Raw genomic sequence first — 25,826 nt, forward strand, 5'->3', positions numbered from 1 at the left:
GCTGTTCTTGCCATAATATGGACTTGGTCTTTTACCAGATAGGGCTATCTTCTGTATACCACCCTACCTTGTCACAACACAACTGATTAGCTCAAACGTATTAATAAGGAAAGAAATTCCACTAATTAACTTTCAACAAGACACACCTGTTAATTGAAATGCATTCCAGGTGACTACCTCATGAAGCTGGTTGAGAGAGTGCCAAGAGTGTGCAAAGCTGTCATCAAGGCAAAGGGTGGCTACTTTGAAGAATCTCAAATATAAAATACATTTTGATTTGTTTAACACTTTAATGGTTACTACATGATTCCATATGTGCTATTTCATAGTTTGGATGTCTTCACTATTATTCTACGATGTAGAAAATAGTAAAAAAAAATCTGAAAAACCCTTGAATGAGTAGGTGTGTCCAAACTTTTGACTGGTACTGTACATTTACACACTTTTTTCTAAATATATTTTACTTTATTACTTTCTAACCTTACCTCCCATAATTGGAGTAAACTAGTGAACAACAACACTTCTTCTTCCAGCTTATACATACTCTATACATTTTACGGACAGTCTCTTTTAACAATAGTTATCATTTGTTTGTTTTCACTCCTGTCCTTCCACTAACCTCAACCTCTCCCATCTACTTCCTTCACAAAGGTTCTGAACCTATATACGTTTTATGGACACTATATTTCACATTAGTTATCTTGTTGTTATTAGTTGTTATTATTGCCAATCTTCAACTCCATTCAACCCCTCCCATCTATCTCTGAACACCATCCAGTCCCAACCTTCAGCTCAATTCAACTCCTCCCATCTATCTCTGAACACCATCCAGTCCCAACCTTCAGCTCCATTCAACTCCTCCCATCTACAGTGCCTTGCGAAAGTATTCGGCCCCCTTGAACTTTGCGACCTTTTGCCACATTTCAGGCTTCAAACATAAAGATATAAAACTGTATTTTTTTGTGAAGAATCAACAACAAGTGGGACACAATCATGAAGTGGAACGACATTTATTGGATATTTCAAACTTTTTTAACAAATCAAAAACTGAAAAATTGGGCGTGCAAAATTATTCAGCCCCCTTAAGTTAATACTTTGTAGCGCCACCTTTTGCTGCGATTACAGCTGTAAGTCGCTTGGGGTGTGTATGTCTCTATCAGTTTTGCACATCGAGAGACTGAAATGTTTTCCCTTTCCTCCTTGCAAAACAGCTTGAGCTCAGTGAGGTTGGATGGAGAGCATTTGTGAACAGCAGTTCAGTTCTTTCCACAGATTCTCGATTGGATTCAGGTCTGGACTTTGACTTGGCCATTCTAACACCTGGATATGTTTATTTTTGAACCATTCCATTGTAGATTTTGCTTTATGTTTTGGATCATTGTCTTGTTGGAAGACAAATCTCCGTCCCAGTCTCAGGTCTTTTGCAGACTCCATCAGGTTTTCTTCCAGAATGGTCCTGTATTTGGCTCCATCCATCTTCCCATCAATTTTAACCATCTTCCCTGTCCCTGCTGAAGAAAAGCAGGCCCAAACCATGATGCTGCCACCACCATGTTTGACAGTGGGGATGGTGTGCTTTTACGCCAAACATAACGTTTTGCATTGTTGCCAAAAAGTTAAATTTTGGTTTCATCTGACCAGAGCACCTTCTTCCACATGTTTGGTGTGTCTCCCAGGTGGCTTGTGGCAAACTTTAAACAACACTTTTTATGGATATCTTTAAGAAATGGCTTCCTTCTTGCCACTCTTCCATAAAGGCCAGATTTGTGCAATATACGACTGATTGTTGTCCTATGGACAGAGTCTCCCACCTCAGCTGTAGATCTCTGCAGTTCATCCAGAGTGATCATGGGCCTCTTGGCTGCATCTCTGATCAGTCTTCTCCTTGTATGAGCTGAAAGTTTAGAGGGACGGCCAGGTCTTGGTAGATTTGCAGTGGTCTGATACTCCTTCCATTTCAATATTATCGCTTGCACAGTGCTCCTTGGGATGTTTAAAGCTTGGGAAATATTTTTGTATCCAAATCCGGCTTTAAACTTATTCACAACAGTATCTCGGACCTGCCTGGTGTGTTCCTTGTTCTTCATGATGCTCTCTGCGCTTTTAACGGACCTCTGAGACTATCACAGTGCAGGTGCATTTATACGGAGACTTGATTACACACAGGTGGATTGTATTTATCATCATTAGTCATTTAGGTCAACATTGAACAACACTGAACTTCTGGAGAGAGTTTGCTGCACTGAAAGTAAAGGGGCTGAATAATTTTGCACGCCCAATTTTTCAGTTTTTGATTTGTTAAAAAAGTTTGAAATATCCAATAAATGTCGTTCCACTTCATGATTGTGTCCCACTTGTTGTTGATTCTTCACAAAAAAATACAGTTTTATATCTTTATGTTTGAAGCCTGAAATGTGGCAAAAGGTCGCAAAGTTCAAGGGGGCCGAATACTTTCGCAAGGCACTGTATCTCTGAACACCATCCAGTCCCAACCATCAGCTCCATTCAACTCCTCCCATTTATCTCTGAACAACATCCAGTCCCAACCTTCAGCTCCATTCAACTCCTCCCATCTATCTCTGAACACCATCCAGTCCCAACCATCAGCTCCATTCAACTCCTCCCATCTATCTCTGAACACCATCCAGTCCCAACCATCAGCTCCATTCAACTCCTCCCATCTATCTCTGAACACCATCCAGTCCCAACCATCAGCTCCTTTCAACTCCTCCCATCTATCTCTGAACACCATCCAGTCCCAACCTTCAGCTCCATTCAACTCCTCCCATCTATCTCTGAACACCATCCAGTCCCAACCTTCAGCTCCATTCAACTCCTCCCATCTATCTCTGAACACCATCCAGTCCCAACCTTCAGCTCCATTCAACTCCTCCCATCTATCTCTGAACACCATCCAGTCCCAACCTTCATCTCCATGCAACTCCTCCCATCTATCTCTGAACACCATCCATGTTGATTTCTATTTGCCATATATTTTAACTCTGCTGTGATGTTTCACCAAAGTTCTAAACTTTCTATTCTCATAATTTCTACAGATTGTAAATTAAAAATATATTTTTTGCTAAAAGCATTATTATATTATTGATCGATTAACTAGGACTTTTCAGATCACTCAGTAGTGCAATCTGCAGAGTTAGCTCCAGGTAAATGTTGCAATTCTTCAGCCATTCCTAGACCTGTGACCAAAAAACAAGCTACATATGGACAGTACCAAAACAAATGATCTAATGATTCTGTCTCTTCCCAGAAGGTTGTATCCCCCATATATATAACATTGTATTGGTTGCAAGAATTTTGTATAATAATTTAAATAGAAATATTCTAAAGTTTTAAATCCAGCATTGTTTTGCATATCAGAGCCATGGAAAGGGTATGTTAAAAATCTCTTCCTAACTATTTTGCAATCTATATGGCACAGCTGTCCATTTTTTGGTCCTTAAATTAAACTGGTATACTTTTTTATCTATTCAAATTTTCTTTAACCAATTATGGCTAAGTTAATTATGGCTAAGTTATTATGGTTAAGTTCTCTACTTTTTCCCCCTTCCACTTTCCTCTTCCAGTTTTGCGGTACTGCTGCAATTAGTTGGTTGTAATTTTGAGTAGAGCAGAAATGTCCATATATTTTTGTTAGCTGTATGTGTGACATAAATCCACCAGTCCTATTTATGATATAATTTACAAAGATTTGACCTTTTTACATTTTTTTATTGGGTACAGAACTTTGCACCGTTCTGCAATTTCCCTCGGGAACTGATCATTCATGCCTATTTTCGTGCCAGCAAGTCTTTTACCCAGGCTTTTAACCATTACTTTATCCTTAAAGAAAGCAAATTTGGCAACGATTGGGCGCTCACATCTCTGTCCTCTTTGTCCAAAAGGGTGAACACGTTTGAGTTTAATTTTATTGACAGCATCGAGATGGATTTGAGGCGCTGTAAGAAAGAATTGTTTACTCTCCATTGTGCTTGAGTTTTGCTTGTTTTCGTAAATGTGTCTTCATTTCTCATTCCTTATGATTTGTTTTGTGTTGTTATCCAGATTGAATGTTATTACCCAGAAGTATATGAAGTGCTGATATACAGTCTAACTTACAGATATTTAATGTTATATTTTTATCTTGAGGTAATCTGCATCGCTGTGTTCAGTCCGCCAACTTGGAATAGCTACAAACACATTGATTTCCTTACCTGGGGTGCAAATGTAATGTATCTTTGCTGTTTATCCTCTTGGTATTTCAAAATATTCACAAAAATCAAAACTTTAATTGAATTAAAATTATTGAAAAAAATATATGTGAAATAAATATTTATCTCTGAAACATGTGTGCCACAATTTTTGGCAACCCTATAAATTATTCTGAGAAAAATCTAACTGAAGTACACTACTGTTCAAAAGTTTGGGGTCACTTGGAAATGTCCTTGTTTTTTAAAGAAAAAACACCAGTCTCAACGTCAACAGTGAAGAGGCGACTCCGGGATGCTGGCCTTCAAGGCAGAGTTCCTCTGTCCAGTGTCTGTGTTCATTTGCCCACCTTAATCTTTTATTTTAAATGGCCAGTCTGAGATATGGCTTTTTCTTTTGAACTCTGCCTAGAAGGCCAGCATCCCAGAGTCGCCTCTTCACTGTTGACTTTGAGACTGGACAGAGGCACTCTGCCTAGAAGGCCAGCATCCCGGAGTCGCCTCTTCACTGTTGACGTTGAGACTGGACAGAGGCACTCTGCCTAGAAGGCCAGCATCCCGGAGTCGCCTCTTTACTGTTGACGTTGAGACTGGACAGAGGAACTCTGCCTAGAAGGCCAGCATCCCGGAGTCGCCTCTTCACTGTTGACGTTGAGACTGGACAGAGGAACTCTGCCTAGAAGGCCAGCGTCCCGAGTCGCCTCTTCACTGTTGACGTTGAGACTGGACAGAGGAACTCTGCCTAGAAGGCCAGTGTCCCAGAGTCGCCTCTTCACTGTTGACGTTGAGACTGGACAGAGGAACTCTGCCTAGAAGGCCAGCATCCCGGAGTCGCCTTGTGAGGCGTCTGTTTCTCAAACTAGACACTCAAATGTACTTGTCCTCATGCTCAGTTGTGCACCGGGGCCTCCCACTCCTCTTTCTATTCTGGTTAGAGCCAGTTTGCGTTGTTCTGTGAAGGGAGTAGTACACAGCGTTGTACGAGATCTTCAGTTTCTTGGCAATTTCTCACATGGAATAGCCGTAATTTCTCAGAACAAAAATAGACATGAGTTTCTGAAGAAGGACAGTTTTATTGTTTCTTTAATCAGGACAACAGTTTTCAGCTGTGCTAACATAATTGCAAAAGGGTTTTTTAATGATCAATTAGCCTTTTAAAATTATAAACTTGGATTAGCTAACACAACGTGCCATTGGAACACAAGATTGATGAATTCTGATAATGGGCCTCTGTATGCCTATGTAGATATTCAATTAAAAAATCAGCCATTTCAACCTACAATAGTTATTTACAACATTAACAATGTCTACACTGTATTTCTGATCAATTTGATATTATTGTAATGGACAAAATAATTGCTTTTCTTTTGAAAACAATGATATTTCTAAGTGACTCCAAACTTTTGAACGGTAGTGTATATTCCCATTCATATTTTAGTTTACTTGAGTGATTAGGAACACTTAAGTGGTAAGTCGCGACTTCCTGTTTCCCTGGGGTATAAATACGAGGTGACGTACAGACCAAGTTTCCATAGTCATCCATCACTATGGGAAAGACCAGAGAATACAGCACTGATGTGAGACTAAAGGTTGTTGAGCTGCACAAATCAGGAAATTGCTATAATAAAAAATCAGGGCAATATTTAAGAAGAATAAAGTAACTGGAGATTTTGACAATCGGCCTGGAAGAGGACATGTGTCTATGTTGACCCCACGCACAGTGAGAAGGATGGTTCGATTGGCCCCCAAAAACCTCCAAGGATCACAGCTAGAGAACGTTAGTTGAGTCTTGGGGTCAGAATGTCTCCAAAACTACGATCAGACGCCACCTACATAACCACAAGTTAGTTGGGAGGGTTGCCATAGCAATCCTTTGCTGTCATCAAACAACAAACACAAGTGCCTACAGTTTGCCAAACGTTACTGGAACTTTCAATGGAACCGGGTTCTATGGTCAGATGAGATCAAAATATAGCTTTTTGGAAACAAACACCAGAGGTGTTTGGCGTAGACAGAAAGATATCCATACAGAAAGTACCTCATCCCCACTGTGAAGTCTGGTGGTGGATCTTTGATGTTGTGGGGCTGTTTATCTTCCAAAGGCCCTGGACAACTTGTTAGATTACATGGTGTCATGGACTCCAAGTACCAGCGATATTAAATCAAAACCTAACTGCCTCTGCTAGGAAGCTTAAACTGGGCCGTGGTTGGATCTTCCAGCAGGACAATGATCCAAAGCACACCTCAAAATCAATAGAAAAATGGTTCACTGAACACAGAATCAAGGTTTTACCGTGGCCATCCCAGTCCCCTGACCTAAATCCCATAGAAAACCTGTGGGATGAGCTGAAGAGGAGTCCACAAGCGTGGACATCAAAATCTGATGGATCTGGAGAGATTCTGTATGGAGGAATGGTCTCAGATCCCTCAGAGCTGTTATCTTGACAAAGGGAGGTTGCACAAAGTATTGAATGAAGAGGTGCCAATAATTATGATCAGATTCATAATTATTTTTCAATTATTTTACTTTAATTAAAGGTTAGATTGTTGTGAATATTTTGAATGAAAGGCCAAGAGGATAAAGAATACAGATTTTTTTTTCACAACCCTCATATTTACCAAGGGTGCCAATATTAGTGGAGGGCACTGTAGGCTATTGTGAAAGTGTGTGTGGTTACACGTGGTGTTTATACCTTTATCTCAACAGCACTGTTCATTACTGGGTTTGAAACTGGCTGGCACCACTAGGGACGCTGGGAGAGAGAAAGAATCAATACTAACAAACTCCAAACACACTCACAGGGGAATGCAAGGGTGGGTTGGTGTGTGTGTGGTGTGTCTGAGTCACTATAGATGCCTGGCAGGTGCAGGGTGCAGGTGGTAATAATGCTGGCAGGTTGAGGTCCTTCAGAGAGTGAAGGAGTGATCCCATCTATTCCCTGTTAGGAGGTTCAGAGCTGGGTTGCTATTCTGCACTTAGTGACAAATGGATTGGTAAAAACTGTTTGACGTGTAATGTGATTGATTATCCTCCTGATGTGTGTACATACCGGTCTCCCAGTAACTTAGTGAATGAAGAGCATGGTAGCGATGAGGATAATGAGCATGATCACGCTGCTATTCAGGTAACGTTACTGAAGGGATAAATAGAATTGAATAGAAATTCAATGGAATGAATTTAACATTACATAGGATAACAGGACATGAGCCTGTCTCTATTCTCCATGGTGCTAACAGTGTAGGTGCTAAAATGTTTATGACTATGTTAATTAAAAGGTTGGCATGGCAACAGAGGCTCAAGAGGCCAGAGTGAGCTTGGCATGTACACACATACACACAACGGAGTGTAGTGTAAGCAGTTGTCCCCAAGTGCATTGTGAGATGGTGTGGGGTCTGCACCTCGAGCAGAAACACCTCAGAACTCTTAAAAGGGAGCGAGGGGGGGCACAAGGGAGGGTGTATAACAAAGCAGAACTGCTAGGAGCAGAGAGGAAGACAGACTGAATGTGTTAGAGAGATACATAGAGACAGAGAGAGAGAGGGGGGACAGAGGGGTAGAGAGAAGAGACATACATGGAGGGGAAAGGAGAGGAGAGTGGGGACAGCGGGGGAGAGAGAGGGAGGGAGGGAGAAGATACATAGAGACAGAGCGAGAGAGAGGGGGTTGAGAGAGTGTGGGGGTTGAGAGAGTGTGGGGGTTGAGAGAGTGTGGGGGTTGAGAGAGAGTGGGGGTTGAGAGCGTATGGTAAGTCTTTAGATCCTATTTGTAAATCCTTGGAGGACCTAGGCATGCCCTCGTACAACAGTTCAGCTCCTCCCTCTCTCGCTCGCTTGCTCGCTCTCCTCCTTCCTTCCTCCCTCCCTCTCTCTCTCTCTCTCTCTCTCTCTCTCTTTCTCTCTATCCCCTCCCCCCCTCTCTCTCTCTCTTTCTCCTTTCTATTCTCTCTCTCTCTCTCTTCATCCCCCACATATGTATTATCCTACCCTCCTATCTAATTCAATTCCCTCACTCATCCCCTCACACCACACACAAACACACACATATACACTTTATATACAAAGGTATGTGGACACCCTTTCAAATTAGTGGATTTGGCTACTTCAGCTACACCATTGCTGACAGCTGTATAAAATTGAGTGCACATCCATGCAATCTCCATAGACAAACATTGGCAGTACAATGGCCTTACTGAAGAGCTCAGTAACTTCAACCTGGCACAGTCATAGGATGCCACCTTTCCAACAAGTCAGTTCGTCAAATTTCTGCCCTGCTAGCACGGTAAGTGCTGTTATTGTGAAGTGGAAACGTCTAGGATCGACAACGGCTCCTCCGCGAAGTGGTAGGTCACACAAGTTCACAGAATGGGACCACCGAGTGCTGAACAGCGTAGCACATAACAATTGTCTGTTCTCGATGGCAACACTTACTACCAAGTTCCAAACTGCCTCTGGAAGCACCGTCAGCACAATAAATGTTACTCGGGAGCGTCATGAAATGGGTTTCCATGGCCGGGCAGCCGCATACAAGCCTAAGATCGCCATGCTCAATGCCAAGCTCCGGCTGGAGTGGTGTAAAGCTCGCCACCATTGGACTCTGGAGGAGTGGAAACACGTTCTCTAGAGTGATGAATCACGAATCACCATCTGGCAGTCCTACGGATGAATCTGGGTTTGGCGGATGTCAGGAGAACGCTACCTGCCCCAATGCATAGTGTCAACTGTAAAGTTTGATGGAGGAGGAATAATGGTCTGTGGCTGTTTTTCATGGCCCCTTGGTTCCAGTGAAGGGAAATGACATCCTAGACAATTCTGTGCTTCCAACTTTGTGGTAACAGTTTGGGGAAGGCCCTTTCCTGTTTCAGCATGACAATGCCCCTGTGCACAAAGCGAGGTCCCTAATGCTCTTGTGGCTGAATAGAACCAAGTCCCGCAGCAAAGTACTGGAAAGCCTTCACAGAAGACTGGAGGCTGTTATAGCAGCAAAGGGGGGACCAACTCCATATTAATACCCATGATTTTGGATTGAGATGTTCGACGAGCAAGTGTCCACATACTGTGTGTTTGTGTACAGTGTCTGTCAGAATGTGTGTGTGTGTCTCTGCATGTCCAGTGTCCACTGACCTGCCGACCAGTAGGAGCTCCCCCACCAGTCCCTGCCGTCTCATGGCCATGAGGATGTTCCTGACTGTCATGCCCTCACAGAAGCAGGCTACCACCCTGGCCTTGGGCAGGTGGGTTCTGAGACGCTCCAGCAGCCTATCAAAACTCTTCTCCCCCGCGTTGCTCCAGATCTTACCTACCATAGGACACACACACCAGGAGATGAGGTAAGTGATTAAGGAGTCATTTAATTGTCCCTGTTTCACTTCATGTAATTTCCCCAAGGGAAACTTACCTAATATCCTATTCACCACATAGTGCACTACTTTTGCACATGGCAGTGCACTACATGAAAAATAGGGTGTCATTTGCCCTGAGGTAGTCCCATGTGGCACTCAGACTAGATGTACTTCCTGGTTAATGACATCCCCAGTAGGATCTTACCAGAGTGGGCGATGCAGATGCCCTCCTTGGCAGCCATATCCTTGAAGGCCTCCATCCCACTCTCCCCGTAGTTACCTAGGAGACCGTAGAGAGGACGGTGAGCGACAAGAAGAGAGGAGGAGAAAGAGAGGATGTCTGTAATGTATAGAATGCTAAACAAGACTAACAGTATCGGTTCTAAATTAATATATGAGAGAGAGAGAGAGAGAGAGAGAGAGAGAGAATTTTATAGAGTCTGTTCTGTTTAACACACATTCAACAGAAGAGAAAGTGGATGACCTGGAATTTATGCTAATGAAGGGGAGTGCATGCTGGCAGAATGTTTGATAGGATTTCCCTTTCTTTCTCCCTCTATCCCTGTTGTTTCTCCCTCTCTTCTTCTCCCTCTTTATTCATTATCTACATTTCTTTTAGTACCAGTTTTTCACAAGATCATTCATCTCCCAGCTCTGATCCCCCTCACAAGTCCCAGTGGGCTCCAACCATCAAATGATTACACAGAGAATTTACAATGTAATAGTATCAGGTCTGTATGGGTGTAGTTAGCAGGAGCAGGGCCCATGTAGAGGAGGCTGGTGAGGTCAAAGGAGGCTGGTGATAGGAGCTATAGGTGGACAAGTCATTGTAATAGCTGGAATGGAATGGTACCAAACTCATCAAACAACCCAGCAGATGACTGAGGCTGAGCTCCCTGCCATCCTGAACCTCTGTATCAGGCGGTGAGAAAGGAAGGCCCGGAAAATCGTTAAGGACTCCAGCCAACCAAACCATAAACTGTTCTCACTGCTTCCGCACAGCAAGCGGGACTGGTGCATCAAGTCTGACACCAACAGGCTCCTGAACAGCTTCTATCCCCAAGCCATAAGACCACTAAACAGCTAATAAAATGTCTACACGGACTGTCTGAGTGGGCCCTTTGAATATTTAGTTATTCTCTATGCACACTCACAGGACTCTACACACTTAGAACACGTGTTCCAAAGGGGTTCTTTGGCTGTCCACATAGGAGAACCCTTTTTGGCTCCAGGTAGAACTCTTTTGGGACCAAAAATGGTTCTTCAAAGGGTTCTCCTATGTGGACAGACAAATAACCCTTTTAGGTTCTAGCAACTTTTTTTTTGAGAGTGTACACTGACACTCCAACACACACACACACGCACACACACACTTAATTTACTCACACACACATAGAGTAGGAGGCACTCTTTCCTCTGGTCTAAAAACATATCCCAATGCCCCAGGGCAGTGATTGGGGACATTGCCCTGTGTAGGGTGTCGTCTTTCGGATGGGACGTTAAACAGGTGTCCTGACTCTCTGTGGTGACTAAAGATCCCATGGCACTTATCATACGAGTAATGGTGTTAACCCTGGTGTCCTGGCTAAATTCCTAATCTGGCCCTCATACTATCATGGCCACCTAATCACCTAATTAAAAAAAACAAAACATGTTTGACTCCGTTCCATTGATTCCATTCCAGTCATTACAATGAGCCTGTTCTCCTATAGCTCCTCCGGGGTGGGTGTGTGTCTTGGGTAGCAGAGCAATGTGTAAAGTCCTGTAATTAGTGTCTCGGTGAGAGAAGTAGGAGACAGATGGTACAGACAGCCCACCTCCTTACTAATGAACACATGTATGGCCATGCCCACAGACACTTAAAAAACACAAATGCACATACATAGGGCCTGGCTATGGGAACATTCCTGTGACAGAGAACAGAGGCTGCCAGTGAGAGGAGATCCGAGTCTTTAGCCCCTCACATCAACTCAACACCAGTCACAGAACACACATCTCGACATGAACACTTACTATAGTACTTACTATATAATGTTGTAGTTTACTGTAGAATACTATACTACACACTGTACTATCCCTCAATCGTGTCGAGTACTTACTATAGCATTTTGTAGAATACTATATTAAATACAACAGTATTGTTGCAAAGAAAACACTAATAAATACTACAGTAATGTCCGCAAAACACTACAGTGTCTGCAACAATCAGTAGTAATATAGCAATGTTGGGTCAAAAAAACAGAACACTCAAAACATGAGCACAATGGCAGCTCTTCCTTTAAAGAACTCCAGGCCTCCAAGAGGGCAGATAACCCAAAAACACAGGTGGAACTAAAAAATTGAGCCAGGATTTCTGGAGGGACTACTTTTACATGCGCACCTGGCAGATAAGCATGGGTATAAAATGTTTGGGTTTAGCTTTGCTTGGGTCCTCAACATACAAACAGCTCATTGTTCAACCCTAAAGACGCAACTGGTTATCAACCTATTCCTATTCCATATTCCTTAGTCATTCAACTACTCTATTCAACAAATCAACTGTTTCAACATATTCAACAAATGGCATCAAAACCATAATAAAACACAAAAAATGAATGGAGTAGTCCCTTTCCATCCTTCACGTGTTGAGCAAGCCGTTTTCAAGTTTGGGCAGAGCTGAAATAATTATAACACCTAGACAACTTGACAAGCAATATGGTAATACTACAGTATTCATTTGCATATATCCCACCCACTATCCTCCCCCCACCAATGAGTGAAAAACCTACATGCCAAGTATAGAGTATATGTTGTGTTCCCTACAGGGTAAAGAAAAGAGTAGAAGCTCTGAACTCTCTGTTCAGACTCCAGTTCTACTTCATTGCGGGTTATGGAAAATTTAGTCTTTTAGGGAAAATGAGTGATACCTAGTCAGTTGTACAACTGAAATGTGTCTTCTGCATTTAACCCAACCCCTCTGAATCAGAGAGGTGTTCAGCACCCAGGAAACAGTGGGTTAACTGCCTTGTTCAGGGGCAGAATGACAGATATTTACCTCGTCAATTCAGGGATTCGATCCAGCAACCTTTTCGGTTACAAGTCCAACGCTCTAACCACTAGTCTATTTAGTAGTTCTCTAATACATTTCCTCAAGGAGAAAGCCCCACTTCTATGTCAAAGATAATAAAACAAAAACTCTACAGTAAATATTACAGTAATGTCTGAAAAAAACACTACCATAAATACTACAGTATACTACAGTCATGTTAGCAAAAACACTACAGTAAATACTACAGTATACTACAGTCATGTTAGCAAAAACACTACAGTAAATAGTACAGTATACTACAGTCATGTTAGCAAAAACACTACCGTAAATACTACAGTATACTACAGTAATCAAAAACACTACAGTGAATATAATAGTATATAAACATGGTAATACTACAGTATTCATACCATAGTATACTATTATATTTTTTCATGTGGTTAAACACACACACCAACCACACACACACACACACACACACACACACACACACACACACACACACACACACACACACACACACACACACACACACACACACACACACACACTCCATCCCTTAACAACCACGTAACCACCTTCACTCAGTCAAACGGGGAATAATTTGTGAAGCACACACAGCTACACACAAACACACACAGTGGGAGACTGATGGAGAGCCGGCTTCCTGGTGGGATAGAGGAAAATAGAGAGTGGAGAAAAATATATCTCTATACAAAATATAATATCTTTCGAGACACAGAAGTGAGCAGATCAGAACAGCAGCCAACAACACATAATGTGCTCTCCATTCAGCCTCAGCTGTCACGGCAGTTCCCATCACAATGGCAATTATCTGCTCAGGACAAACCAATTCTCACCAGGACTCTGGCTCACACCAGAAACACCTGCCCCCTTCACCTCTTATCTTCTAACGTCTAGAAGTTTATTTAAGTGCAGCTCAGACTCAGATCTCTCTCCATGTATCTTTTCTTCCTCTCGTACGTCCTCTCTGGTCTCTCCTCCCCATCATCTGTAGTATTCATTTGAAGTCATGGGTGAGGTATAACATGCTTTAGTTGCCTAACAATAAATAACGTCCACCTGTCCACCTGTGTGGTCCAGTGGTTCGTCCCACAGACCTCAGCACACATGTACACCACAGTCGCCATGGGGTCCCAATCTGACCCATATCCTTCTGACTCACAATCTCTCCTGTCTCGGCTTCACTGTCCTATTTCAATAAATACAACCCCGCCCTCCCACCCCCGCCACCCCCCAACAAAAAAGTGGGGAGAGAGAATGTTTTTATGATGTTCCCCTACTGTTTGTGTCTAGTTTTCCGTTAGTTAGGGAAACATTCTATCTATGTTAGTAAAAACCTTATGATACTGTTTTTAGCATGCTTTGATGTTAGAGTTAGATCATTCCCTTAACGTCAAACAGAACATATTCAGAACGTAGTGACCACGTTCAAAGACTACACAATATTATTGTTCTAGACACGTTTTATGAGAACGTTGCAGGAACATTCCGTGTATCCAGTTTCCTGACGGTTGGGACAATATTCCTTCCACGTCTCACCAAACATACACAGAACGTGGTCACCATGTTCTCAGAATATACAATATTATTGTTCTAGACACGTTTCATGAGAACGTTGCAAGAATATTCAATTAGGGTTTTATTAACGACTTGTTACTGTTGCCAAGCCAATTAAGGCCCTGATTGGTGAACCACTGATCCATCCATAGCTCATTGTCAAGGATACTCACACACATTGCTTTTAATATACCGTTTTTTCAACTTACATATTTGACACACATGATTACATTTTGAATGTTGATTTCTCAAGTAATTATTATTCAGCAGTCCTCAGCTGGGATTTGAACTACCAACCTCTTGGGACACGATACACCAATCTTCCTTCCACGTCACAATGGCTGTGTCATGTATCAGTTATTCTGACTACTATCATTTGTGATGTGATTGACTTATTTCAGCTATTTAAGCGATTTCACTATCATTGTCTTTTGTTGGTGGGCCTTGTTAACCTGTTAAAATGATCCTCCTGAATCACCATGATCAATACAACTTTGTCTTGCGTGTATTTTTAACAGAGCTGAGATATGAATATACCCCATTGCTTACAGCCATCCACCTATCAAGTTGTTTCTGATCTACACTACTGCCTAGGAAGGAGGGGTTAGGGCTTCTTCTGGACAAGGCCTAACTATACTGGCCCAATAAGCACATGACCTAGATATATCCCTTATTGGGACAGTGGCTAGGGTGTTCGTCATTGGTGTTGTTGGCCTGCGTTTTAGACCCGCTATGTGAATCTCCCTACTCTAACATTCTTAGCAAAATATTTTAATGTCATCTGTCTGCTCTAATTAAATTTGCTTCCATCCAATTGGCAACAGATTTTCATGTGAATATTAGAAAATCTGCATAATGAAAATATGCGCATTTTCCCACCAGTGGTGTGTTTCCACCAAATGGATTTGTTGCTGATAAAAATCAGTGGGTGTATGTGTTTACATTACATTTTCAACTCTACCGATAGCTTTCTCACAAAAACTGTTGTGTTAAATAGCCAATGTGTCTACTCTGGTCTTGGCACGTGCGCTATAGCCAACAGCTTGCAGATACAGTGTGGGTAGGCTGTGTCGGTAGGTTGGTCTACATGCTGAGATTATTAAGGATATGAGCGAGATTATTTGTATTTGTCAAAAAGGCAGTCAAGTGTCGATCATCATGTCACCAGAATCAGATCCCTGGATATTTATTAGAAAGGAGCATCAAGATCACTGCACTTTCACCTCCCTGTGAAGTTCATCAGAACTTTCACCTCCCTGTGAAGTTCATCAGAACGTTCTCCTCCCTGTGAAGTTCATCAGAACTTTCACCCCCCTGTGAAGTTCATCAGAACGTTCACCTCCTTGTGAAGTTCATCAGAACTTTCACCTCCCTGTGAAGTTCATCAGAACTTTCACCCCCTTGTGAAGTTCATCAGAACTTTCACCTCCCTGTGAAGTTCATCAGAACTTTCACCCCCTTGTGAAGTTCATCAGAACTTTCACCTCCCTGTGAAGTTCATCATAAGTTATTTCATCTGTAGCCTAATAAACTGCATGGTTTCCCGAGTCGTAGTGGGAGGACCACACAACATATCATTGCGTGACTCCAAGTTTACTTTCGACATGATGGTTATATCAATATTTGACACAAAAAGATCCCACCTTGTCTAGCGTATTTTGTTTGGTCAATATTTGGAATGTTTAGCGACAAATATTTCATTTCATTACATCTTTTATCCAACATATACTTTACTCTGCCATAAAAACGTTGGATGGAAACCTGGTCATTGAAAGATGAGCATGAATTCAGACCACATTAAATCTAAATAGCTGAGCATCTCAAAGAGAACTCTATACCACATATACAATGTAGAACAAACAAATTGATAAGCTCATTTTAATTAGATCAGATAAGTTTGTTGTAACTATTGCCAAATAAGCACATTAACATACTGTATATATAAGAAGGTGAGAGCAGGGTGACTGGCTCCCCTAGAGGACAGAGTCTGGAACCCAGGCCACAAGCACCAATGTCAAACTCCCTAACCAATGCCCCAATCATCTAGGACATGTGCTTTTTGGGCCAGTATAGTTAAGCCCTGTCCAGAAGAAGTCCTAACCCCTCCTCCCTAGGCACTTTTGTAAATTAAACAATTTGATTAAACAATAGGGTGAATGTACTTTGAAGTAAATCTCAGCTCTGTTAAAAATACACTCAAGACAAACTATTTTATTGATCATAGTGATTCAGGAGTAACATTAAAATAGGTTAACATGCCCCACCAACATTAGACAACTAGACAGAAAGCCCTTAAATTACTGGAATAAACCAATCAAATCAATGATGAAAATAGTGAAATGAATCGATACCTGACACAGACATGGTTGTGAAGCAGGAAAATGGGAGTACCATGAGACACGAGGTTCTAATCTCAGCAGGAAGATGGGAGTGCCGTGAACCAAGAGGTTCTAATCTCAGCTGGAAGATGGGAGTACCGTGAACCAAGAGGTTCTAATCTCAGCAGGAAGATGGGAGTACCGTGAACCAAGAGGTTCTAATCTCAGCTGGAAGATGAGTACCGTGAACCAAGAGGTTCTAATCCTCAAGTGAGGACATAATTACCGTATCAATTAACATGCAAATATGTAAATTGAAAACACTATGTTAAAAGCCGAGAGATTGTGTGAGTATCCTTGGCAACAGACAAAGAGCTATGAATGGATCAGTGGTTCACCAATGAGGGCCTTGATTGACTTGGCAAAATGAACAAGACCTGACGTGTAATGAAATAGTTTTTGGGGGATAACTTTTTTTGGTGGGGGGACCATCAGGAGATGTCCTGAGATGTCCTGACAACTATTACACAGAATGGTTCCTGCAACGTTCCCATGAAGCAGGTCTCTGTGAATGGTTTGTCCTCTGACAAATCAACTGTAAATTTCGGTGTTCCTCAAGGTTCCGTTTTAGGACCACTATTGTTTTCACTATATATTTGACCTCTTGGGGATGTCATTTGAAAACATAATGTTAACTTTCACTGCTATGCGGATGACACACAGCTGTACATTTCAATGAAACATGGTGAAGCCCCAAAATTGCCCTCGCTAGAAGCATGTGTTTCAGACATAAGGAAGTGGATGGCTGCAAACGTTCTACTTTTAAACTCGGACAAAACAGAGATGCTTGTTCTAGGTCCCAAGAAACAAAGAGATATTCTGTTGAATCTGACAATTAATCTTAATGGTTGTACAGTCATCTCAAATAAAACTGTGAAGGACCTCGGCATTACTCTGGACCATGATCTCTCTTTTGAAGAACATATCAAGACCATTTCAAGGACAGCTTTTTTCCATCTACGTAACATTGCAAAAATCAGAAACTTTCTGTCCAAAAATGATGCAGAAAAATTAATCCATGCTTTTGTCACTTCTAGGTTAGACTACTGCAATGCTCTACTTTCCGGCTACCCGGATAAAGCACTAAATAAACTTCAGTTAGTGCTAAATACGGCTGCTAGAATCCTGACTAGAACCAAAAAATTTGATCATATTACTCCAGTGCTATGTCCTGCCGTACATACCTACACGTACGCTACGGTCACAAGACGCAGGCCTCCTAATTGTCCCTATAATTTCTAAGCAAACAGCTGGAGGCAGGGCTTTCTCCTATAGAGCTCCATTTTTATGGAATGGTCTGCCTACCCATGTAAGAGACGCAAACTCGGTCTCAACCTTTAAGTCTTTACTGAAGACTCATCTCTTCAGTGGGTCATATGATTGAGTGTAGTCTGGCCCAGGAGTGTGAAGGTGAACGGAAAGGCTCTGGAGCAACGAACCGCCCTTGCTGTCTTTGCCTGGCCGGTTCCCCTCTTTCCACTGGGATTCTCTGCCTCTAACCCTATTACAGGGGCTGAGTCACTGGCTTACTGGGGCTCTTTCATACCGTCCCTAGGAGGGGTGCGTCACTTGAGTGGGTTGAGTCACTGATGTGATCTTCCTGTCTGGGTTGGCGCCCCCCCTTGGGTTGTGCCGTGGCGGAGATCTTTGTGGGCTATACTCGGCCTTGTCTCAGGATGGTAAGTTGGTGGTTGAAGATATCCCTCTAGTGGTGTGGGGGCTGTGATTTGGCAAAGTGGGTAGGGTTATATCCTTCCTGTTTGGCCCTGTCCGGGGGTGTCCTCGGATGGGGCCACAGTGTCTCCTGACCCCTCCTGTCTCAGCCTCCAGTATTTATGCTGCAGTAGTTTATGTGTCGGGGGCTAGGTTCAGTTTGTTATATCTGGAGTACTTCTCCTGTCCTATTCGGTGTCCTGTGTGAATTTAAGTCTGCTCTCTCTAATTCTCTCTTTCTCTCTTTCTTTCTCTCTCTCGGAGGACCTGAGCCCTAGGACCATGCCTCAGGATTACCTGACATGATGACTCCTTGCTGTCCCCAGTCCACCTGGTCGTGCTGCTGCTCCAGTTTCAACTGTTCTGCCTTATTATTATTGGACCATGCTGGTCATTTATGAACATTTGAACATCTTGGCCATGTTCTGTTATTATCTCCACCTGGCACAGCCAGAAGAAGACTGGCCACCCCACATAGCCTGGTTCCTCTCTAGGTTTCTTCCTAGGGAGTTTTTCCTAGCCACCGTGCTTCTACACCTGCATTGCTTGCTGTTTGGAGTTTTAGGCTGGGTTTCTGCACAGCACTTTGAGATATCAGCTGATGTACGAAGGGCTATATAAATACATTTGAATTGAATTGAATTGAAAATTGAAGTCTAGAACATTCATATCTTATGTTCTATGAACTTGACAGTGTGTTAGGACTGTGGAAGCTAGAGACAGACAGTGTGTTAGGGCTCAGTAACTCTAACTCCTGCTATGTGGAAGCTAGACACAGACAGTGTGTTAGGGCTCAGTAACTCTAACTCCTGCTATGTGGAAGCTAGAGACAGACAGTGTTTTAGGGCTCAGTAACTCTAACTCCTGCTATGTGGAAGCTAGAGACAGACAGTGTGTTAGGGCTCAGTAACTCTAACTCCTGCTTTGTGGAAGCTAGACACAGACAGTGTGTTAGGGCTCAGTAACTCTAACTCCTGCTATGTGGAAGCTAGACACAGACAGTGTGTTAGGGCTCAGTAACTCTAACTCCTGCTATGTGGAAGCTAGAGACAGACAGTGTTTTAGGGCTCAGTAACTCTAACTCCTGCTATGTGGAAGCTAGAGACAGACAGTGTGTTAGGGCTCAGTAACTCTAACTCCTGCTTTGTGGAAGCTAGACACAGACAGTGTGTTAGGGCTCAGTAACTCTAACTCCTGCTATGTGGAAGCTAGACACAGACAGTGTGTTAGGGCTCAGTAACTCTAACTCCTGCTATGTGGAAGCTAGAGACAGACAGTGTTTTAGGGCTCAGTAATAAGAACCATTGTGTATCACTGTAATGACACAACCACTCTGACCGGACTAGACATCAATTAACTCTGAGTGAAATGGTCTCTCATCTCTCCATCTCTCTCCCTGTCATTACCTCTATCCTCCTCTTTCACTTTAATCCTGTGCTGCTTAGGAATTCCTAGGGTACATTGAAATACCAAGGGTACATAGAAATACTCAGGGTACATAGAAATTCCTAGGGTACATAGAAATGTCTAGGGTACATAGAAATACCAAGGGTACATTGAAATACCTAGGGTACATTGAAATACCCAGGGCACATATAAATTCCTAGGGTACATAGAAATGTCTAGGGTACATAGAAATACCAAGGGTACATTGAAATACCTAGGGTACATTGAAATACCCAGGGCACATATAAATTCCTAGGGTACATAGAAATGTCTAGGGTACATAGAAATACCAAGGGTACATTGAAATACCTAGGGTACATAGAAATACCTAGGGTACATATAAATACCCAGGGTACATATAAATGCCCAGGGTACATAGAAAGTCCTAGGGTACATAGAAATGTCTAGGGTACATAGAAATACCCAGGGTACATATAAATTCCTAGGGTACATATAAATGTCTAGGGTACATAGAAATACCAAGGGTACATTGAAATACCTAGGGTACATTGAAATACCCAGGGTACATATAAATTCCTTGGGTACATATAAATGTATAGGGTACATAGAAATACCAAGGGTATATTGAAATACCTAGGGTACATATAAATACATAGGGTGCATATACATGCCTAGGGTACATATAAATGCATAGGGTACATATAAATACCTAGGGCAAATAGAAATGCCTAGGGTATATAGAAATGCATAGGGTACATAGAAATGCCTAGGGTACATAGAAATGCCTAGGGTACATAGAAATACCTAGGGTACATATAAATGCCTAGGGTAAATAGAAATGCCTAGGGTACATAGAAATACCTAGGGTACATATAAATGCCTAGGATAGAGTGAATGACAGTCAGTGTAACAGTCAGAGTGACAGTCAATCATGTTTCAGAGACAGTTAAACACAACAACTCAGTGTACACTTCAAAGGTGGCAATATAGGCCAATACTCTCTAACACACTCAATACCAGCAAGCACATACACACAAGTTAGTGTCTGGTGAGGATATGTCTCTCCTACAACATCAATGTATTACACACACAAACACACACACACACACAAATTCCAACCAGACACTTTTGACCCTGTTTACCATGGCAACAACCGAGGCACATCCCATTAATCTCAGTGAACGACCTCTTCACTACCTCTCACACACATCCACACACACTCTTTCTATCTCTCTCTCCCACACACTCCAATTCAACAGTTTTAATCCCCTGAGAGGTATCATCTCTGCCCAAATAAGCACTGTCCATTTAATGTTCCCTCTCAGGAGAGCAGAGAGACAACACTCAGTACTTTGGGGAGAGGGGTAGAGAGAGGGGGGGAGAGAGAGGGAGAGAGGGGAGGAGGACAAAGGAATAGAGAGAGGAGGAGGAGAGAGAGAGAGAGATAGAGAGAGAGGAGGAGGACAGAGGGATAGAGAGAGGAGGAGGAGAGAGAGAGAAAGAGAGAGAGGTAGAGAGAGAGAGAGAGACAGAGAGAGAGAGAGAGAGAGGTGGTGGTTAGGGGGTACTTGGAAGTGAGTGTTTGTCAGAATGTGTCTGAGAAGTCACACTGAGTCTAGGAAACAAATACCCCCCTATTCTCTGATCCTTTTTCTCCTCCTGTATACTCTCCTCCATGTGCGGACTACGGACTACGGACTACAGACTACAGACTTGCAACTACAGACTTGCAACTACAGACTTCAGAAGACAGACTATGGACTTATGACTATGGACTTATGACTATGAACTTATGACTATGGACTTATGACTATGGACTTATGACTATGGACTTATGACTATGGACTTATGACTATGGACTTATGACTATGGACTTATGACTATGGACTTTAGACTATGGACTTACAACCACAGACTTCAGACTACAGAATGCCAATTTAATCGGTTATCCCTGTCTGCCCCTCCTCCTCATCCTCCATCTCTCCCCTACCTATCCCTCCTCCCTATCATCCATCTCTCCCCTACCTATCCCTCCTCCCTATCCTCCATCTCTCCCCTACCTAGCCGTCCTCCCTATCCTCCATATCTCCCCCTACCTATCCCTCCTCCCTATCCTCCATCTCTACCCTACATATCCCTCCTCCCTATCCTCCATCTCTACCCTACATATCCCTCCTCCCTATCCTCCATCTCTACCCTACCTATCCCTCCTCCCTATCCTCCATCTCTCTCCCCCTACCTATCCCTCCTCCCTATCCTCCATCTCTCTCCACCTACCTAGCCCTCCTCCCCATCCTCCATCTCTCCCCTACCTATCTCTCCTCCCTATCCTCCATCTCTCCCCAATCTATCCCTCCTACCTATCTTCCATATCTTCCATATTTCTCCCCCTACCTATCCCTCTTCCCTTATCTTCCATATCTTCCATATTTCTCCCCCTACCTATCCCTCCTCCATATCTCCCCCTACCTATCCCTCCTCCCTATCCTCCATCTCTCCCCTACCTATCTCTCCTCCCTATCCTCCATCTCTCCCCTACCTATCCCTCCTCCATATCCTCCATCTCTCCCCTACCTATCCTTCCTCCCTATCATCATCTCTCCCCTACCTATCCCTCCTCCCTATCCTCCATCTCTCCCCTACCTAGCCGTCCTCCCTATCCTCCATCTCTCCCCCTACCTATCCCCCCTCCCTATCCTCCATCTCTCTCCTACCTATCCCTCCTCCTCATCCTCCATTTCTCCACCTACCTATCCCTCCTCCCTATCCTCCATCTCTCCCCTACCTATCCCTCCTCCCTATCCTCCATCTCTCCCCTACCTATCCCTCCTCCCTATCCTCCATCTCACCCCCTACCTATACCTCCTCCCTATCCTCCATCTCTCCCCCTACCTATCCCTCCTCCCTATCCTCCATCTCTCCCCCTACCTATCCCTCCTCCCTATCCTCCATCTCTCCACCTACCTATCCATCCTCCCTATCCTCCATCTCTCCCCCTACCTATCCCTCCTCCCTATCCTCCATCTCTCCCCTACCTATCCTTCCTCCCTATCATCCATCTCTCCCCTACCTATCCCTCCTCCCCATCCTCCATCTCTCCCCTACCTATCCCTTCTCCCTATCCTCCATCTATTCCCTACCTATCCCTCATCCTCATCCTCCATATCTCCCCCTACCTAGCCCTCCTCTCTATCCTCCATCTCTCCCCTACCTATCCCTCCTCCCTAACCTCCATCTCTCCCCCTACCTATCCCTCCTCCCTATCCTCCATCTCTCCCCCTACCTATCCCTCCTCCCTATCCTCCATCTCTCCCCTACCTATCCCTCCTCCCCATCCTCCATCTCTCCCCTACCTATCCTTCCTCCCTCCCTATCCTCCATCTCTCCCCTACCTATCCCTCCTCCCTTTCCTCCATCTCTCCCCTACGTATCCCTCCTCCCCATCCTCCATCTCTCTCCTACCTATCCTTCCTCCCTATCCTCCATCTCTCCCCTACCTATCCCTCCTCCCTATCCTCCATCTCTCCCCTACCTATCCTTCCTCCCTATCCTCCATCTCTCCCCTACCTATCCCTCCTCCCTATCCTCCATCTCTCCCCTACCTATCCCTCCTCCCTATCCTCCATCTCTCCCCTACCTATCCCTCCTCCCTATCCTCCATCTCTCCCCTACCTATCCCTCCTCCTCATCCTCCATCTCTCCCCCTACCTTTCCCTCTTCCCCATCCTCCATCTCTCCCCTACCTATCCGTCCCCTCCTCCCCATACTCCTACCCCCCTCTCTCACTACTCTACCTATTCCTCCCTATAAGAGGTAGACAACCACACAGCCACACACACAAACACACAGCCACACACATACACTCAGTTACACACAACACATATACGGCCATACACAAGGGACAGAGCTGTACCTCCAGTTGACACTGTGACATGACAATTGGCTCATTCATCCCCCTCCTCTCCCCTGTAACTATTCCCCAGGTCGTTGCTGTAAATGAGAATGTGTTCAGTCAACTTACTTGGTAAAATAAAGGTTAAATCAATCCAAATGTCTCTCCCAAGAGAGCTATGGAAGGAAATAACATCTCTACCACACATAGTAAACGATAGGAAGTTCTGAGGCCCTTACTCAGTTCCTAGGTCCATCACTGTCACCGCTACACACACACACATACTTCCTAAACACACGCTGCAACACACAGAAACACCCCCTCACACACACCCCCTGTCTCTGTAGGACAGACAGAGAGCATGAGATATGATCAAGCATCTCTCATTCAGGTGATTTACTCATCATTCTGACTCCTCTTCCTCAGCCCAGAGTTTACCACCGACCATATCTATGCTGACAGAGACATCCAGTATATTCACACTCTCATTTAAAAACCCACACTTAACATGTCTCCCTTTCCATTGTACTATCTCACCCGGTCTCTCTCTTTCTTTGAATCTCTCTTCCTCTGTGTTTATGTTCCCTCTAACCTCTCTCTTCCTCTGTGTTATGTTCCCACTAACCTCTCTCTTCTTCTGTGTTTATGTTCCCTCTAACCTCTAACCTCTCTCTTCCTCTGTGTTTATGTTCCCTCTAACCTCTCTCTTCCTCTGTGTTTATGTTCCCTCTAACCTCTCTCTTCTTCTGTGTTTATGTTCCCTCTAACCTCTAACCTCTCTCTTCCTCTGTGTTTATGTTCCGTCTAACCTCTCTTCCTCTGTGTTTATGTTCCCTCTAACCTCTCTCTTCTTCTGTGTTTATGTTCCCTCTAACCTCTCTCTTCCTCTGTGTTTATGTTCCCTCTAACCTCTCTCTTCCTCTGTGTTTATGTTCCCTCTAACCTCTAACCTCTCTCTTCTTCTGTGTTTATGTTCCCTCTAACCTCTCTCTTCCTCTGTGTTTATGTTCCCTCTATCCTCTAACCTCTAACATCTCTCTTCCTCTGTGTTTATGTTCCCTCTAACCTCTAACCTCTAACCTCTCTCTTCCTCTGTGTTTATGTTCCCTCTAACCTCTCTCTTCCTCTGTGTTTATGTTCCCTCTAACCTCTCTCTTCCTCTGTGTTTATGTTCCCTTTAACCTCTCTCTTCCTCTGTGTTTATGTTCCCTCTAACCTCTCTCTTCCTCTGTGTTTATGTTCCCTCTAACCTCTCTCTTCCTGTTTCCATGGTCCTCCTTTCTGCTTTATCTCTCTCTCTTCCTGTTTCCATGATCCTCCTTTCTGCTTTATCTCTCTCGCTCTTCCTGTTTCCATGGTCCTCCTTTCTGCTTTATCTCTCTATCTTCCTGTTTCCATGATCCTCCTTTCTGCTTCATCTCTCTCTCTCGCTTCCTGTTTCCATGATCCTCCTTTCTGCTTTATCTCTCTCTCTCCTCCTGTTTCCATGATCCTCCTTTCTGCTTTATCTCTCTCTCATCATATCACTGTCCCCTTCCTCCTTCTCGCTCTCCTTTTCTCTCTCCTTCTCTCTCTAGACGAGGCAGAGCAGTCGTCTTTGAGAAATGAGACGAGACGAGACAAACACTAGTGTTTCTGTTCCGTACCTTCCGTATACACTTACAGAAACACTCCTAAATCCTCGTATTCACAACACAGAGACAGAAAGCCTCGTATTCACAACAGAGACAGAAAGCCTCGTATTCACAACACAGAGAGAGAAAGACTCGTATTCACAACACAGAGACAGAAAGCCTCGTATTCACAACACAGAGACAGAAAGCCTCGTATTCACAACACAGAGACAGAAAGCCTCGTATTCACAACACAGAGACAGAAAGCCTCGTATTCACAACACAGAGACAGAAAGCCTTGTATTCACAACACAGAGACGGAAAGCCTCGTATTCACAACACAGAGACGGAAAGCCTCGTATTCACAACACAGAGACGGAAAGCCTCGTATTCACAACACAGAGACAGAAAGCCTCGTATTCACAACACAGAGAGAGAAAGCCTCGTATTCACAACACAGAGACAGACACATATATAGAAGTTTGGCCCTTAGGCGATGCTGGAGGGGATGAGGAGTCCAGTGCCAGACCCTCTGTGTGTGTGTGTGTGTGTGTGTGTGTGTGTGTGTGTGTGTGTGTGTGTGTGTGTGTGTGTGTGTGTGTGTGTGTGTGTGTGTGTGTGTGTGTGTGTGTGTGTGTGTGTGTGTGTGTGTGTGTGTGTGTGTGTGTGT

The 25,826-nt window shown here is 43.6% G+C and overlaps 1 protein-coding gene across 1 annotated transcript in view; it reads right to left on the bottom strand.

Moving 5' to 3' along the window:
* The window catches only part of grm5b (glutamate metabotropic receptor 5b), a 134,347-nt gene that overhangs the window by 95,583 nt on the left and 12,938 nt on the right, over nucleotides 1-25,826 (bottom strand). The window contains exons 5-6 of the mRNA XM_090223949.1: nucleotides 9,750-9,824; nucleotides 9,327-9,501 (exon numbers count right to left, since the gene is read on the bottom strand). Of these exons, the coding sequence (XP_090080075.1) occupies nucleotides 9,327-9,501; nucleotides 9,750-9,824 (250 nt within the window). The remainder of the gene's footprint in view (nucleotides 1-9,326; nucleotides 9,502-9,749; nucleotides 9,825-25,826) is intronic.

This window comes from Oncorhynchus mykiss, chromosome 27, assembly GCF_057628025.1.
Source record: "Oncorhynchus mykiss isolate SJ-2025 chromosome 27, ASM5762802v1, whole genome shotgun sequence".
Classification (NCBI taxonomy): Eukaryota; Metazoa; Chordata; class Actinopteri; order Salmoniformes; family Salmonidae; genus Oncorhynchus; species Oncorhynchus mykiss.